Genomic DNA, 19,485 nt, shown 5'->3' on the forward strand with positions numbered 1-19,485 from the left:
GGATGATAAGAAAAATAAATGTGAATTGTAATGGAGCAGGTTTCTAGATCATGATTAGCTTATCATTAGTAGCTTTCCACGGTAAATAGAAAAGTGATTTACCTCATAAAGAGTATAAATAAAGGTTTGTGTCTTACTCTGCCCAAGGATATGTAGCAAAGTTTGTCAGCAGCGTTGTAAAGAGGATGAATCCTTTGAGGGCACAGATTTTATAAAAAAAAAAAAAAAAAAAAAAAAAGAAAGAAAGAAAGAAAAAAAAAGATTTACGGCCTCCCTCTCAGTGACTGTACTTTTTCACATGAAAACGAAATTGAGCTCAATTCTTCCATCACATTCATCTGTTCTGAACTAAAGGGAAAAGGGGGTACCTAGTCAACTGAAATGTGTCTTCCGTATTTAACCCAAACCCTCTGAATCAGAGAGGTGCGGGGGACTGCCATAATTGACATCCACGTCTTCAACATCCCATTCACTTCATTTATACGCTGTGCAAAGTCATGTCGGACCTAATCACAGGTCATATCAGTCAGCTACTGCAGTCATATCAAAATTAGAATATTCAAAGTCAATCACAGCTCTGTTGCGATTTCTTATTGGCCCTGATCCTAGTGAGCAATCCTGTTTCAAAGAGGCTTTAATCCCTGATGCAGTCGGAAGTCATTCTGCCTCTGTGTGTTGGGTGTCAAGCTAAGAGCCTTGACGTTAGCTATGTGCCACCCAGAGGACTTTACAGCTCTTTCAGAGAACGCTCCAATACCCCTCCACACGGAAGCACCACATAAAGCAAAAAATGTAATGGACACTTTATCTCCAAAGATATAAACTATAGTCAATGTTCACAATGGCAGAGGATGACTCTATTACAGCCGATGCGAGTGAAATGTTCTGGGCCTCGTCTCATGTTCCAAGCCAAATGAAGGGGGTTGCGGGGGTTGAGGGTGGTGGGTGAAGGAGGGTAGTGTGTCTGACAAAAGGAAAGACAACTGAGGGAAAACATACGTACAGGTGCTAGGGATCTGCTTATGCAAATCAAGATTTTTACTTCTCACTTGATTAGCATACAGATAGCTCCACTCCATCCTGAGCAGTCACTACGGCCATCCGCTGCTGTAACCACGGATACTGCCTGCCTGGTGAATCAAAGATGGTTCTCCTCACTGTAAAGATAACTAGTCCTCCCTATCTGTTGTCGCTGTCTGTTCAATGTAAAGGGGCCCACATCTAATATAAATCGCTGTCAAAGATGGGGACCACTGACAAACGTTAACACCACCCCACATTTCGCTTGTTGATTTGCCATGCAATGTTTCCTCCTTTTGCGGGAGGCCAACTCGAATGGGCTCAATATGCTCAGGCAAGCCGGGCCTCTTACAAATGTAACCAAATGTATTCCATCAGCCCTTTCATGGCCCAGTTTCCGTTGCATATTTGGTTATCTATTAAGTATTTAATAGAAATGAATAGCTACTAAACACATTCTGTTGGACATGCTGATACGTGTTAGTATGCCAGACTAGCCTGACAAGGTCCATTATTGTCTGTGATTAAAAGGTACAATTATTTTGCACAGAAAGCAATATAATATTGCATCATTGAAATGAGAAAGGTTTGAAGGGCTACCATTATTTCCTCTACAGCTTACAAAATATAATGCTTATGCAAGCAATCTTATGCTAAAACCCACTTTCAGTCTTTGGATTCCAAAGTGGATAAGTACTGGGATATTTGTGTGTACCAGCTACCCTCTCAGCATCATGTTTGGTGTTTACGTTTCTAAACGTAATGGGCCTTAAGCTCCACTAGACAACAATTACTAGATAAGACTTCAGTCTTTGGCTGCAGACACAATCCCCTGTTGGTGAGAGATTCATTAGTGAGAGGTTGCCGGGATCAACAAGATCAGGGTGGAAGTCTCTTCATATTTAACAGGCCGAGGGAGGAAGCCAAGTCATGTGGTGGTGGTGATAGCATGCAATTTTCCTCCAAGTAATGGGAGATGATGTGTGGAATGTGGATTCTGTGGAATGCTTGGGGCAGTAATCTACTGCCTAAAGAAACAGCTGGATATTTATTTGCTGGCTTCCTCTCTGAACTTTCCTTTTGACTTGTTGATGGTTTCTCCAGCTGAAATCAGTTGCGGCGGTAAACAGTGAGGTTTTTTTGTACCTTTTTTAAATTTATTTTTTACAGTGTAGAGAAGTATTGCTATGATCAGAACGCATTGGATTTCTTAAAATATGCAACATTAATTTGAATGAGTTTAAATTTCTCTTTTAACGAAGTCCATGAGATGGACAGGAATAATTCATGCAGATTGAAAGGGAAGTGTGCAACACATGCCATGAAACTGCAGAGTGAAGTATTGCGAAAACTATTTTAAATGTTATAGTTGTTTTTGTTAATATTTCTGTTAAGATCGATGTGCTGTGAGAGCTGTTGAGAGAACAGAAAATGAACTCTCCAGGCCAGCCATCCATGCATGAATTTCTAAAGACATGACATCTCTTGTGCCCCTTGAGTAGCAGGACCATTGGGAGCAGAAAACCATTTCAACAGGCACTCATACCCCATCGCTGTTCCATTGAATTGTCCTGGTCCTGACGGATTCTGTCAAAAAGAACTGAAATAATTCATGATACGTACGTTGAAATAGGTCACTTCAAGAGGCAAATTCAAAATAACTTTAAATTTGATAAAAAATCTGTATTTTTCTCTATGGGAAGTAGCTGTGGTATAAGCAAAGTAAAATGCTCAGGGCTGTCCAGTTCAATGAAAAACAAACCGCTTTAAATGCACCTCGGTACCAAATCTCTTGTCATGGCCTATTTCAACAGAGATGCACTGTGTGTCATGACTTATACCAATCTTATCCATACCTGTCATGTTCCACCTTCCATATTTAGAATTTCCTTTTCTCTCCTGCACTTCTTTCTCGCAGGATATCCCGAAAGTGCAGAGAATCATCACAGCCAGTAAATCGCCTGCGAACATTGGGGTAATGAGGAGAGAAAGTAGTCCCGGAGTCAAGGACTGCCAGATGGAAAAGGTGAACCTTTGGAGTAATTAATATGTAATAGCCTATTTGTGACCCTCAGGCCCCAATCCAGCAGGTTCTTCTGTTCATTAAATTCCTTTTAATCCTTCAGTCATTACGGATCACTGGCAACTTTTACCCCAAAACGTTGCACAGTGTTACACCGGCACTGTGGCTAATTTCAGATCACAGGATCTGGGTCAATCAACAACTAGTCTGTGAGGCTTGGGGCAGGCTTTCAATGTCATTGGAGAAAAATTATTTGTTGTTAATGTTTGTATGTTCAAGAAATCAAGCCGGTCTTCGCTGAAGACACAAACAAACAAACTCAAGCCACTTTTATTAGACGAATGCGATCTCACGGTCTGCGTTGTATGTATGGTTAAGATCCGTGGACGAGGAAGCCAAATACGACTGCCCAATTCTATTGGATTAGGCGGCAGGGAAGGGACAGTTCCAGGGAGGAAGGTTCTTCTTGACATGTGGTTATCAATAACCATGACAGAAATGAGGCGGGGGGACGCTGGGGAGAGACAGTGCACGGTCCAGAGGGATCCTTTCCAGAGACAAAATTACCCTCTATGGAGAAACGTGTCAAAAAGATAGTCCGGTAATGAACCTGTGCCAAAAACAATGTTCGCTCCTGTCGTGTTATTGATGATATCATTTTGTCAGGGCCGTAAAAGTGGAAATCCTGCAGCAAAGAGTCCTGTCAAGTTCTACTTTTCTTCCACTGTGTGATTGGATGAGATGGAGAGAGGGAAGATAGATTAGAAATGAGTTATGACAGTTTATAACAACTGTTATAATGCGCTATAAGTGTACATCAAGGCATGATAAATGCATTTATAAGACATCGTGTGTGTGTGCTGCGTGCCTCATAGAAAGTTTTACCATGTGTTCTCTTACAATGTGCACATTTAGGAATTGTTTTACTGCAATCCTTAAATCTCCTCTTTATAGGCAGCTTCACCAACCACCCTTGGCACTTTTAATATTCCTGTATCATACAAAATTAATGAGCTTGGGGATTGCAAAATGGTGTTCTGAAACAACCGTGTACTCTTTTTAGGATCCTTCTAACCAGTCAAAGTTCAAGTTTAAGAACATGTATCCCAACATAGTTTTAAAGCAAAAGAAGCCTAGAGCAATAAACATTTTTGCACATCATGTTTATCCAAACAGACAATTAATTCACCAAGTTCTGTGATGTTTTCAGTGAAGCGATGAGTGTTTTCCAATATTTCTGCAGAGTGCTCAAATCAAATCAAATGTATTTATAAAGCCCTTCTTTCATCAGCTGATATCTCAAAGTGCTGTACAGAAACCCAGCCTAAAACCCCAAACAGCAAGCAATGCAGGTGTAGAGGAACCAGGCTATGAGGGGTGGCCAGTCCTCTTCTGGCTGTGCCGGGTGGAGATTATAACAGAACATGGCCAAGATGTTCAAATGTTCATAGATGACCAGCATGGTAAAATAATAATAATCACAGTGGATGTCGAGGGTGCAACAGGTCAGCACCTCAGGAGTAAATGTCAGTTGGCTTTTCATAGCCGATCATTAAGAGTATCTCTACCGCTCCTGCGGTCTCTAGAGAGTTGAAACAGCAGGTCTGAGACAGGTAGCACGTCCGGTGAACAGGTCAGGGTGCCATAGTCGCAGGCAGAACAGTTGAAACTGGAGCAGCAGCACGGCCAGGTGGACTGGGGACAGCAAGGAGTCATCAGGCCAGGTAGTCCTGAGGCATGGTCCCAGAAAGAGAGAAAGAAAGAAAAAGAGAGAGAAAGAAAGACAGAGAGAGAGAAAGAGAGAATTAGAGAGAGCATACTTAAATATACACAGGACATCGGATAAGACAGGAGAAATACTGACTAACAGACTGACCCTAGCCCCCCGACACATAAACTACTGTAGCATAAATACTGGAGGCTGAGACAGGAGGGGTCAGGGGACACTGTGGCCCCATCCGACGATACCCCCAGACAGGGCCAAACAGGCAGGATATAACCCCACCCACTTTGCCAAAGCACAGCCCCCACACCACTAGAGGGATATCTTCAACCACCAACTTACCATCCTGAGACAAGGCCGAGTATAGCCCACAAAGATCTCCGCCACGGCACAATCCATGGGGGGCGCCAACCCAGACAGGAAGACCACGTCAGTGACTCAACCCACTCAAGTGACGCACCCCTCCTAGGGACGGCATGAAAGAGCACCAGTAAGCCAGTGACTCAGCCCCTGTAATAGGGTTAGAGGCAGAGAATCCCAGTGGAGAGAGGGGAACTGGCCAGGCAGAGAGAGCAAGGGCGGTTCGTTGCTCCAGTGCCTTTCCGTTCACCTTCACACCCCTGGGCCAGACTACACTCAATCATAGGACCTACTGAAGAGATGAGTTTTCAATAAAGACTTAAAAGTTGAGACCGAGTCTGCATCTCTCACATGGGTAGGCAGACCATTCCATGAAAATGGAGATCTATAGGAGAAAGCCCTGCCTCCAGCTGTTTGCTTAGAAATTCTAGGGCTAAAACTTCTGTACACAGGTAATATCGTAAGATGTATTTGCACTTACCTAATTAACTTCAGTAGACAGTTGTGTTGGCTGGTATAGTCGGTAAGGCTAGTGCTGGAGAAATATCAGCTATTTGAGAATCGAAAAAGACCAGAAGACTAGAATAATTGGTTTTGCTGACAGGCTTAAGCCAAAACATGTTCTGTACTATTATAAAGTAGTCTGTGTCTGTAAAATACGTATAAGATGTATAAATTGAAGGTAAAAGCAGAAGTGTTTATTAGTTTACTCCAATTGGGGGAGCGGTGGTAGGGTTGCGGGGAATAATAATAAAGGTATATTCTTTAAAAAAGTATGTATGTCTATATAGGTATGTGTATGTATATATGTATATATGTATGCATGCGTGTATGGATATATATATTTACCCCAAAAAATATGGGGGATTGGAAATGATGCAGACAATTACATTGGAAGCAACATTCTTTCCACAATATTAAGCTGATCCACCCCAAAAAAAAAAAAAAACATGTTCTGTAGGTGTTATGTTATTAGGACTTATTTAAGATGATATATTCTGAAGAAAAAGGCATAAACATTATAGTTCCTAGAGGTATATATACAGTAGGTGAAGTGCAACGTCACAAGACCTTGTGTCTTTTCTGGGGATCTCATTTGTGACCGAACACCTGGATTCGGTCCTACAGTGCATTCAGAAAGTATTCAGACCCCTTGACTTTTTCCACATTTTGTTACATGACAGCGATATTCTAAAATGGATTGGTGCGGGCGGGTGTAAAGAAGCGCGGTTTGGCGGGCCACGTTTTGGGGGATGCATGACTCGACCTTCGCCTCCAGAGCCCGTTGGGGTGTTCAAAGGGAAATGTTGGATTCTACTTCCGTCCAACAATGAAAGGATGCAAGTTGTGAGAGACCTGGATCCCGCCAGTGATGTCCTTGTATGACTTTTACGCATGAATGCATGGACACACACAGTGAAATATGTTTTAATCTGTAGTATAATAGTTATTTTCATCTCACGCATTTTTTAAGCTAAGTAGTCAATAGGCAGTGGGTAGCATAATTTGTCTGATTCTGCCTACTAATGATATGGGAATAATATTAAATTTTATTTTGTAAAGGGCATCTATCAACACAACAAAATGTTCAGTCACCTCCTTGTGGATAAACAGGTTAATGTCAAGCCCTGCATGTTTGTTTCAAGTCTCATGGAACACCACACATTGACTGCTACTGTAGGCTGAATGATAGAACCACTATTTCCATGTTAAAATGTTATGCATTTTCTCCATAGTTGTTTATGGAAGGCCATTTTGGTACAGTAGGCCTACATTATGATCATATAGCCAGAGTAGCCTACTTGGCCACTGTTAAAGCAGTACATCAAAGCAGGTACATCATCAATGTTCACAGTAAACTCACACAGAATTGTCACAACATTCAACTTTGCGCTCAGCAGACCTGTCATTTGCTCAGTGACGAAAGAAATTTGAGGGAACATTGGTCCCAAGTTCTCGAAGGTGCAATTTTGACATGTGGTTGTGCATCAGCAGTTTTCCTGTAGTTATGTCAGTCACTGACAGTCACTCAATTAGCCCATGTCTACTAACATTTTATAGATTGCTAGGTAAGTTAGTTGAGCCAGGTATCTAAACCTTGTAGTAATCATGGCTGAATTACTGACTGGGCATGCATACTCAGATACATGTAGCATATTAACATGACATACAGCAAGTCATGGCAAAATGTGTAGAATTGCAGGAAATGAGCTATAAAACTGTAACATTCTATCTTCATCCCATGGCCAATTTGTAAAACTGCAGGAGACGTGCTTAAACTGCAACGTTTTCCTCACCTCAATTTTTAAAATGTGTCGAACTGCAGGAAATTTGCTTTAAAAATGTAACGATGTGCGCTGCGAGTCGGGAAGCAAGTTCAGGGAGTGAGTGTTTTAATAAAATAAAAAGGTATCTGTTACGTTCATCGATGGACGGATCGGACCAAGGTGCAGCGTGGTAGGCGTACATTTTAATTTATTAAATGAACACCGGGAAAAAACGAGAAAAAAAACTAAACGTAACGTCTATTAGGGCTAAACAGCACAGTACCAAAAACAAGATCCCACAAACTACAGGTGGGAAAAGGCTGCCTAAGTATGATCCCCAATCAGAGACAACGATAGACAGCTGCCTCTGATTGGGAACCATACCCGGCCAACAAAGAAATAGAAAACATAGATTGCCCTAGTCACACCCTGACCTAACCAAATAGAGAATTAACCTCTAACGCCTCACAAACCTGGATCTGGGAGCACCCCCATCACAAAAGCTGACTAGCATAGCCTAGCCTAAAGTTACAGGGATATCATAAAATAAAATGTTCATGAAATCACAAGTCCAAGACACAGATCTTGTGATTCAAGCCATCATCTCTGATTTTTTTAAATGTTTTACAGGGAAGACACAATATGTAAATCTATTAGCTAACCACGTTAGCAAAAGACACCACTCTCATACTCCACCATTTTCTTACTGCATCAGTAGCTATCACAAATTTGACCAAATAAAGATATAAATAGCCACTAACCAAGAAACAACCTCATCAGATGACAGTCTGATAACATATTTATTGTATAGCATAGGTTTTGTTAGAAAAATGTGCATATTTCAGGTATAAATCATAGTTTACCATTGCAGCCCCCATCCCAACTCTCACTAAAACGACTAGAATAACTACAGAGACCATCGTGTATTAGCTAATTACTCATCATAAAACATTTCTTAAAAATACACAGCGTGCAGCAGATGAAAGACACAGATCTTGTGAATATAGCCAATAATTCAGATTTTCTAAGTGTTTTACAGCGAAAACACAATATAGCGTTATCTTAGCTTACTACAATAGTCAGTCACACAGCAGCATTGATTCAAGGCAAAAATAGCAATAACGTTATAAACCACCAAACGCTATTAATTTTTTCACTAACCTTCTCAGAATTCTTCAGATGACAGTCCTGTAACATCATATTACACAATTCATATAGAGTTGGTTCGAAAATGTGCATATTTAGCCGCACAATTCGTGGTTACACAACGTGATTAGTGGGCAAATAATCAAGCAATCTGTCCTGCGCCATCTTGGAAAGGCACGTTTTCTTATCGAAAGCTATTCATAAACTTGACTAAAAAATACAGGTTGGACAGCAATTGAAAGACAAATTAGTTCTTAATGCAATCGCTGAGTTAGATTTTTAAAATTAACGTTATTAGACATACAGTGTGCGTTACAGCCAGACTAGTGACGCAATAATGGCGGACAAATACGTTTACATTTTTCCACATAAATACGGAATAACATCATAAATAGCTCTTACTTTTGGACGAGCTTCCATCAGAATCTTGGCGAAGTGGTCCTTTGTCCAAAATAATTGTTGCTTGGTTGTAAAACGTCGTGTTCAAATTCGGAAGTAGCAGCTAACAAGTAGCTATAACAAACAGCATGCCCAAAACTTTATACTCAATACTAAGGAAATTCCGAAAATAGCAATATACTCGCATAAACTGATATAACTCGGTTTAAAATAACTTCGTTATGATGTTTCTAACACCTATAACGAATTAAATTACAGACGGATATATCTAAGGTCGATAACTGAGCGTTCCAAAATGCCATCCTGAGGTCTTGCTTTGCGTAATGGCGAGCGTTGAAAAGATAGATCCTCTCGCTCCTTGGCCTTTTATAAACTCTGGGAACTACGCAGAAAGTCCATTCCACTTCTCATTGGTTACTGACATCCAGGGGAAGGCGGGTGCAGTTCATGTCGACCCATAGGATACATACAGAGCTTTAAACTGATCTGAGAGCAGAGCCTAGTTTTCAGACCTTCGCAGTTCCTGTCATGGATTTCGCTGCAGAGAGAGTTCTGTTTCACCCACAGACATAATTCCAACGGTTTTAGAAACTAGAGAGTGTTTTCTATCCAATAGTAAGAATAATATGCATATTGTACGAGCAAGAATTGAGTACGAGGCCGTTTAAATTGGGTACAAATTTGTGCTATGTCGAAATGGCACCCCACAAGTGGCAAGAAGTTAAAAGGATCTCTAAGGTCAGGGCGTGACAGTGTTGAATTGCAGGAAATGTGCTTTAAAATGTAACGATGTGCGCTGAGAGTCGGGAAGCAAGTTCAGGGAGTGAGTGTTTTAATCAAATAAATAGAACATAATAAGAAACACTAACAGCACACAGACAAGAAACTGAAACAATAACACCTGGGGAAGGAACCAAAGGGACTGACATATATAGGTAAGGTAATCAGGGAAGTGATGGAGTCCAGGTGAATCTGATGACGCGCAGGTGCGCGTAATGATAATGACAGGTGTGCGCCATAACGAGCAGCTTGGTGACCTAGAGGCCAGAGAGGGAGCACACGTGACATAAAACTGCAACGTTTTCTCTCCGCCCCATGGCAAAAATGAGTAGAATTGCATTAAATTCATTTTAAAACTGCAACATTTTATCTCTGGCCCATGGTAAAATGTGTAGATTTGCAGGACATTAACATTAAACCTGCAATTTTTTCTCTCCGCCACCAAGAGATGGGCCACAAAAACGTTTCGCCTGCAAGGTCAGGAGGCCCCCAACCAAATCTCGCTTATGGTCCCCAAAATGCTAGAGCCCTGGTTAAATGTTGCTGAAAGCCACATGTTTGTAAACTGAGGAGTGACTCTTAGCAAATGTTACTGCCACTGAACTATATGAATTCTGTGGTAACCGTCCACGAAAGCAAAGACGATGGGGCATTCACAACATAATTCAAATACTATTTGCCAAGACCCACACTGGAGGGTAGAAACAGAGATTGGGGTGTATGTCTTTATATTATCTGTGGTAGTTTAGCCACAGTACAGCACTGTAAGTGTAACGAGTAAAGTAGTTCTGTTCAAAAGGAAATGTTGGATTCTGCTTTAGTTGTGAGAGACTCTGTTTATTCAAGTTTGTCTTTGAAATATTCACGCTGGCGCTCATGATGTCCTTGTATGACTTTTACGCATGAATGCATGGACGCACACCGTGAAAATTGTTTTAATCTGTAGTATAATAGTTATTTTCATCTCATGCATTTTCATTAGACCAGCTTGTTTGTTCAGGCCTTATGAAGTTAGGATGAAATTGATCTCTTTAGCTAACTCTGGTACAGTTACATAGATTTACAATGACATTTTGTGTTTCTTTGTCTCACAACAGATTGGCGGGGGTTGCTTCCAAAACCAGACGGAGACAGAATCTTCTCCCGACAGTAAAAAGCTGCTTGAACAGAAGGTTAGCATTTAAATGTTTATATACACTACCGTTCAAACGTTTGGGGTCACTTAGAAAAGCACATTTTTGGTCCATTAAATAACATCAAATTGATCAGAAATACAGTGTAAACATTGTTAATGTTGTAAATGACTGCTGTAGCTGGAAACGGCAGATTTTTTATGGGAATTCTACATAGCGTACAAAGGCCCATTATCAGCAACCATCACTCCTGTGTTCCAATGACACGTTATTTTATTTAATCCAAGTTTATAATTTGCAATTTTGTTAACACAGCTGAAAACTGTTGTCCTGATTAAAGAAGCAATAAAAGTGGCCTTCTTTAGACTAGTCGAGTATCTGGAACATCAGCATTTGTGGGTTCGATTACAGGCTCAAAATGGCCAGAAACAAATAACTTTCTTCTGAAACTCGTCAGTCTATTCCTGTTCTGAGAAATGAAGGCTATTACATGCAAGAAATTGCCAAGAAACTGAAGATCTCATACAACGCTGAGTACTACTCCCTTCACAGAACAGCGCAAACTGGCTCTAACCAGAATAGAAAGAGGAGTGGGAGGCCGGGAGGCTTCATAGATACTCAACTAGTCTATAGAAGGCCACTTTTATTGCATCTTTAATCAGGACATCAGTTTTCAGCTGTGCTAACATAATTGCAAAAGGGTTTTCTTATGATCGATTAGCCTTTTAACTTTTACCGCCTCAGAAACCCGGATCCGGGATCACCCCCCACCCCCCCCCCCCCCCACACTGATTAGCATCACTAGCATAGCGTCACATTTAAATAGTAGCATCTAAATATCATTAAATCACAAGTCCAAGACACCAAATGAAAGATACAGATCTTGTGAATAAAGTCACCATTTCAGATTTTTAAAATGTTTTACAGGGAAGACAAAATATGTAAATCTATTAGCTAACCATGTTAGCAAAAGACACCCGTTTTCTTTGTCCACCATTTTTTCTCAACACCAGTAGCTATCACCAATTCGGCTAAACTAAGATATTGATAGCCACTAACCAAGAAAAAACCTCATCAGATGACAGTCTGATAACATATTTATGGTATAGGATAGGTTTTGTTAGAAAAATGTGCATATTTCAGGTATAAATCATAGTTTGCCATTGCAGCCAGCATCACAAATCTCACCAAAGCTCCTAGAATTACTACACACAGCAACGTGTATTACCAATTTACTCATCATAAAACATTTCTTAACGGCGAAAACACAATGAATCGTTATATTAGCATACCACATATGCAAACGTTACCAGAGCATTGATTCTAGCCAAAGAGAGCGATAACTCAACATCGCCAAAATATATTAATTTTTTCACTAACCTTCTCAGAATTCTTCAGATGACACTCCTGTAACATCATATTACACAATCCATATAGAGTTTGATCGAAAATGTGCATATTTAGCGGCACAAATCGTGCTTACACAATGGAAATAGTGTTCAACTACTCAAGCAATCTGGCCGGCGCCATTTTGAAAATACAAATATTTTTATCAAAAACTATTCATAAACTTGACTAAAAAAATACAGGTTGGACATGAAATGAAAGATGTATTAGTTATTAATGCAACCGCAGAGTTAGATTTTTAAAATTAACGTTACTAGACATACAGTGTGCGTTACAGCCAGACTAGTGACGCAATAACGGCGTCACTATTCACCATTATTGAGTTTACATTTTTCCACATAAAAACGGAATAACATCATAAATAGCTCTTACTTTTCGACGAGCTTCCATCAGAATCTTGCCATGGTGGTTCTTTGTCCAAAAGAATCGTTGCTTGGTTGTAAAACGTAGCATTCAACTTCTGATATAGCAGCTAACACTAGCTAGCAATAGCTATTTTGCACCAACGTGTCCAAATCCTCAAGGCGCAATACTGAGGAAATTCCGAAAAATAGCAATATACTCGCATAATCTGATATAACTCGGTTTAAAATAGCTTCGTTATGATGCTTCTAACACCTATGTCTAATTAAATTACAGATGGATACATCTAACGTTTAAAATTGAGCGTTTGAAAATGGCATCCTGAGGTCCCTCTCTGCGCAATGCTCAGCGTCGAAAGGAAGGCTCCTCTCGCTCCTTGGCCTTTTATAACCTCTGAGAGCTACGCAGCAAGCCCATTCCACTTCTCATTGGTTACTGACATCCAGGGGAAGGCGGGTGCCGTTCATGTCGTTCCATAGGATATACACAGACTTTCAAAACTGATCTGAAATCAGAGCTTCGCTCTCAGACCATCGCAGTACCTGTCATGGATTTCGCTGTAGAAAGAGTTTTGGGTCACCCACAGACAAAATTCCAACGGCTATAGAAACTAGAGAGTGTTTTCTATCCAATATAATTAATAATATGCATATTGTACGATCAAGAATTGAGCACGAGGCAGTTTAATTTGGCGACACCCAGAAATAAAAAATGCTAATTGCGCCACCTATTGGCAAAAGGTTAAATGATACACTTGGATTAGCTAACACAACGTGACATTGGAACACAGGAGTGATGGTTGCTGATAATGGGCCTCTGTATGTCTGTGTAGATATTCCATTAAAAAATCTGCCGTTTCCAGCTACAATAGTCATTTACAACATTAACAATGTCTACACTGTATTTCTGATCATTTTTATGTTGTTTTAATGGACCAAAAATGTGCTTTTCTTTTAAAAACAAAGACATTTCTAAGTGACCCCAATCTTTTGAACGGTAGTGTACATAGCATAAGACCCATTCTACAAGGTGCCTCTTGCATTTCTCCCCATGGGAATAACAATGTGGGCTGTGTGGGATATTTAGGTGAAATTAATACATTGCATGCACATACATATTGTTACAGCAAATACCACCACAATCTACTGAACTGTGATATTGATTGTACTGCGCTCTGCCAAACAAATCCAAGCCTGGCTCGCTCAATCATAAGGAAACAGTGTCACACCTGTTTGGATGTGGCAGATGGTACAGCGACACAGATCCCATTGCAATGTAGTATAACACTGTGTAACTGAGCCGCTGCCATGCATTTTAAGTGAGATTTCTCCATCTCTGTCATGCTGAAATAGGATCAACTACCATCGATTCTATAACCATTTGCAGGGGAAATGGCTATACCTATACCGTGCCTACAGTATGATCTCTGTAATACCACCCGCATTCAAACTAGTGTTTATTCTTAACCTCATTCTTAACCTTATGAGTCTTTTACCAGGGTCCCTGGTAAAAGAGACTACATTATAATAGAGACTAACCTGGGACGAGAAAAGGTTGAATAGAATGAACATGACAATATTGTTAGGTCACGGGAAAGCAAAGGCCCAGTGCTTTCTCCCTCCTGTGGTCATTGTCAAATTGACTGATTATAAGGGAGAGGTGCTCACAAAGGGGCTGATCCCTCACTGATAAGGCCATGTGGCGGCCAGCCACCCAGAGCATGTGCTGCTCAACTGCCTGACTGAGGGAGCAAAAGAGACCTTAAGTCAACCTAAATTCCACTGCCGTGTTGGGTAGTCACCATTCAAAAACACTGAGAATAACACTTTTTTTTTTTTTTTTTTTTCTTAAATGTATATTTCTTTCAGGGTGTGTTTTCCTTGATAGACTGATTTTAGTTTGTTCGTCCCTAAAGGTGACAAGTTAAATGTAGCCTAAAGATGTACACACCCCCATCCATTTTATGTGTTTTTTTTTTATGATGATTTTAACTTTCTTTGCCACCATTTCCTATGATCGAAAACAGCTTCTGGACATCAGAACAGAATCACTAACCTCAATTTGGAGAAAGATTTTGAATTCAGTAAGCCAGCAGCTCTGGATGTTATGATCCCCAGGTCTTGAAAGAGGAAGCGGCGGCGTCATGATTAAACTACGTCGGCGAGCATCTAGACTGCCATATCCTCTGTTTTGTTGGCCAACATACAATCACTAGAGAAGAAACTGGACGAGCTCCGTTCAAGACTATCCTATGTTCTCTGGAGTCGTGTCGGAACAAGGACATGGATAAAATACATACACATCCGCAGGCGGCGCTTCTCGTGGCTGGTCATTTTAATGCAGAGAACCTGAAATCCGTCTTACCTCATTTTTACCAGCATGTCACATGTGCAACTAGAGGCAACAAAACTGTAGATCACCTTTACTACACACACAGAAACACACTAAAGGCTCACCCTCCCTTTGGCAAAGCAGACCATAAAGCTATCCTGATTCCTGCTTACAAGCAAAAAACTCTAACAGGTAACACCAGTGGCGTGCTCAATACGGAAGGGGTCCGATGAAGAGGATGCTAAGCTACAGAACTGTTTCGCTAGCACAGACTGGAATATGTTCTGGGATTCATCCAATAACATTGAGGAATTTACCACATCAGTCACCGGCTTCATTAATAAGTGCATTGACGAAGTCGTCCCCCCAGTGACCGTACGTACATATCCCAACCAAAAACATCCGCACTGAGCTAAAGGCTAGAGTTGCCACTTTCAAGGAGCGGGACACAAATCCAGACGCTTATAAGAAATCCCTCTATGATCTCCGACGAGCTATCAAACAGGAAAATTGTCAATACAGGACTAAGATCAAATTCTACGAAGCTGGATCTGATGCTTGTCGGCTGTGGCAGGCCTTAAAAACGACCACGGATTACAAAAAGAAACTCAACCACAAGCTGCCCAGTGACACAAGCTTACCAGATGAGCGAAATGCCTTCTATGCTTGCTTCGAGGTAAGCAACACTGAACCATGCATGAGAGCAACAGCAGTTCCGGATGAATCTCTGATCTCGCTCGCCGTAGCCAATGTGTGTTAAACTGGTTAACATTCACAAGACCAGACAGATTACCAGGATGCGTACTCAGAGCATACGCTGACCAGCTGGTCAGGTGTCTTCACTGACATTTTTAACATCTCCCTGACCCATTTTATAATACCTACAGTACATGTTTCAAGCAGACCATCATAGTCCCTGTGCCCAAGAATGCCAAGGTAACTTGTCTAAATGATTATCGCCCATAGCACTCACATCTGTAGCCATGAAATGCTTTGAAAGGCATGTCATGGCTCACATCAACACCATCATCCAGTGGCGTGCCGTGGGCCTGGGGCCTGGGCCTTCAGTGAGGTATTACACAGTCCCACCCGAATTAATCCACCTCATTATGATGCCATGGCTCTAGACACTATACATTTAGACAGAAACGCAGTATAACCAGGCGTTGCGTCACCTTGAAATTGACAAATTGACATTTTTGGGTAAACAGCGTTTACCCAAAAACATGACACAATCAATGAGTCTTTTCAATATTTCCCTTCACCTTTTCATTGTGCAGCTCCGTTGCCCTGCGCGCGTGTTCTTTGAGCTGTAGATCCACTCCGGTGTCCCCAAAAGTTTTCAAAAGTGCCATTGCTTGTTAGTGCCCAGCTGGACTTTGGTGTCTCGTTGCTGCCTTGGTTAGACAACTCAAGTTTGCAAAGCCAGTGTGGCTCCAAACACCAAATCGATCACTTGCAAATAATAGGCATTCCAAGCAGTACAGTTTGCAGTGCTTCTCGGAGCCAAGGAGCCATTGACAGCGCTCGTAGTTGAAACTTTGAAAGTGGCGAGCGAACGAAGCCCTTTGCCGCCTGTGACAGGCTTTGTGGCGTCGGGCGACCTCTCCTTACAATGTCTAAATTTTCTTGAAAAGTTCGTCTTGTGAATGGCGTTATAATTATATCCTCGACCAAATCGATATCTTCTCCTCCTTCCGCCATTGTGGGTTGAAAAAACAGCTAAGTAGTACGCAAATTAATTTGTTTATCAAATTCAGTTTCCTAGATCTCCATAGGACCTGCCTCTCAATATTGGTAATCCAATCAAAAGACGTGCACACACTACGCCTGCTAGCTGGCTCCTGTGTAACACTGATGATGTTTAGGCCAGCAGAGAAGGCCTTGCAGGCCCTGACGGCCCACCACTGCCATCATCCCACTCCATACCACCCCAACAGATCCACAGATGATGCAATCTCTATTGCACTCCACACTGCCTTCTCCAACCTTAACAAGAGGAACACCTATGTGAGAATGCTGTTCATTGACTACAGCTCAGCATTCAATACCATAGTGTCCTCCAAGCTCATCAATAAGCTCATGACCCTGGGACTGAACTGACAGGCCGCCCCCTAGTTGTGAGTGTAGGCAACACCACATCCGCCACACTGACCCTTAACACTGGGGCACGACTCCAACACCATCATTAAGTTTGTTGATGACATGATGTTGGTAGGCCTGATCATCAACAATGATGAGACCGCCTATAAAGAGGAGGTCAGTGGTGCCAGGACAACAACCTCTCCCTCAATGTCAGCAAGACAAAGGAGCTGATCGTGGACTACAGGAAACGGAGGGCTGAGCACACCCCCATCCACATCAACGAGGCTGTAGTGGAAAAGGTTGAGATCTTCAAGTTCCTTGGTGTCCACATCACTAAGGGAATTAACATGGTCTACACACACCAACACAGTCGTAAAGAAGGCATGAAAACGCCTCTTCCTCCTCAGGAGGCTAAAAAGATTTGTCATTGGCCCTCAGATCCTCCAAATGTTCTAAAATGCATCATTGAGAGCATTTTGACTGTTTGCATCACCGGTTGTTGTGGCAACTCCTTGGCATCCAACCGCAAGGCGCTACAGAAGGTAGTACATATGGCCCAGTACATCACTGGGGCTGAGCTCCCTGCCATCCAGGACCTCTATACCAGGCAATGTCAGAGGACAGCCCTAAATATTGTCAAAGACTCCAGCCACCCAAGTCATAGACTGTTCTCTCTGCTACCCCACGGCAAGTGGTACCGATGCACCAAGTCTCGAACTAACAGGACCCTGAACAGCTTCTACCCCCAAGCCATAAGACTACTAAATAGTTAACCAAATAGCTACCCAGACTATCTACATTGACCCTCTTTGCACTAACTCTTTTGACTCATCACATACGCTGCTACTACTGTTTATTATCCATCCTGTTGCCTAGTCACTTTACCCCTACCTATATGGACATATTTACCTCAATTACCTCCTACCCCTGCACATCAACTCGGTACTGGTACCCTGTGTATATAGCCAAGTTATCTTTATTCATTATGTATTTATTCCTTGTGTTATTGTTTTTATATATGTTTCTCTCACAATATTGGGAAGGCCCCTTAAGTAAGCATTTCACTGTTAGTCTCCAACTGTTGTTTAGGAAGCATGTGACAAAACCATTTTGTTTAATTTTAGCCAGTTTGCTACAGCATGAAAGTAATCCTGCAGCAAGAGGAAATGTGAATTATTGTGTGGATTAAAATTAATGGACATTTTTGTAGGGGTTGATACATGTTTCGTAAGGGAAAATCAAGTCTGAAATGTCAACGTGGAAATTATAAACTTCAGAAGCTTTTTAAAAACCTCAAATACACTACAACAGGGTGATCAAATTAAGATCCTGCATCTGTACAGGTATATGTTGTTTGTATTGGCTTTACTTCAGGCAATGAAAGGCTTGGCCACTGATAGAAAGTGTGATGCAGAACTCAGCAAGCCTCAAGGCATCCAGCAATATTTTTTTTGTATTTAACCTTTACATAACTAGACAAGTCAGTTAAGAACAAATTCTTATTTACAATGACAGCATACCCCGGCAACGCTTGGCCATTTGTGTGCTGCCCTATGGGACTCCCAATCACAGCTGGATGTGATCCAGCTTGGATTTGAATCAGGGACTGCCGTGAAAGCCCCCACACTGAGAAGCAGTGCCTTAGACCACTACGCCACTTGGGAGCCCAATGAGATGTTGGTTAACAGTAAACAGATGCTAGCTGACATTATTTCATCATCTCATCTCTATAGAGCTGCTGCCTATGCGGTCTGACAAAATAAAAATTGCATTAGTAAGGAACACTTTTATGACTACTGAATACCAACTATCAATCACTTCGATCCAAGTATTTTCAGGTACTAACACCTCGCAAAGCAACTGCTCTCTATCCCTCTCGATTGTGCATTCTTCTCTCCGCCTCCTTCTCTCCGCCTCCGTGCCCACACAGACCGGACAAGTAGGCGTGCAATAGATTATGGTCATTGTAGTTAATTATCACGTTTCTGCGCCAAAACTACAGTACCAGTCAAAAGTTCGGACACACCTACTCATTCCGGGTTTTTCTTTATTTTTACTATTTTCTACAGTGTAGAATATTAGTGAAGACGTGAAAAAATATGAAATAACACATGGAATCATGTAGTAACCACAAAAGTGTTAAACAACATATTTTATATTTGAGATTCTACAAAGTATCCACCCTTTGCCTTGATGACAGCTTTGCACTCTTGGCATTCTATCAAACAGCTTCATTAGGTGGAATGCATTTCAATTAACAGGTGTGCCTTGTTAAAAATGTATTTGTTAAATGTCTTTCCTTCTTAATGCGTTTGAGCCAATCAGTTGTGTTGTGACAAGGTAGGGGGGTACACAGAAGATAGCACTATTTGGTAAAAGACCAACTACATATTATGGCAGGAACAGCTCAAATAAGCAAAGAAAAAACGACAGTCCATCATTACTTTA

The 19,485-nt window shown here is 41.4% G+C and overlaps 1 protein-coding gene across 2 annotated transcripts in view; it reads left to right on the forward strand.

Annotated features, from left to right (window-relative positions):
• LOC129834247 (leucine zipper protein 2-like) overlaps nt 1-19,485 on the forward strand; it is a 175,450-nt gene that overhangs the window by 152,507 nt on the left and 3,458 nt on the right. For both annotated transcript variants that reach the window (XM_055899062.1, XM_055899061.1), the window contains exons 10-11: nt 2,939-3,046; nt 10,816-10,890. In XM_055899062.1, coding sequence (XP_055755037.1) covers nt 2,939-3,046; nt 10,816-10,890 — 183 coding nt within the window. The remainder of the gene's footprint in view (nt 1-2,938; nt 3,047-10,815; nt 10,891-19,485) is intronic.

Source organism: Salvelinus fontinalis, chromosome 35 (assembly GCF_029448725.1).
Source record: "Salvelinus fontinalis isolate EN_2023a chromosome 35, ASM2944872v1, whole genome shotgun sequence".
NCBI lineage: Eukaryota > Metazoa > Chordata > Actinopteri > Salmoniformes > Salmonidae > Salvelinus > Salvelinus fontinalis.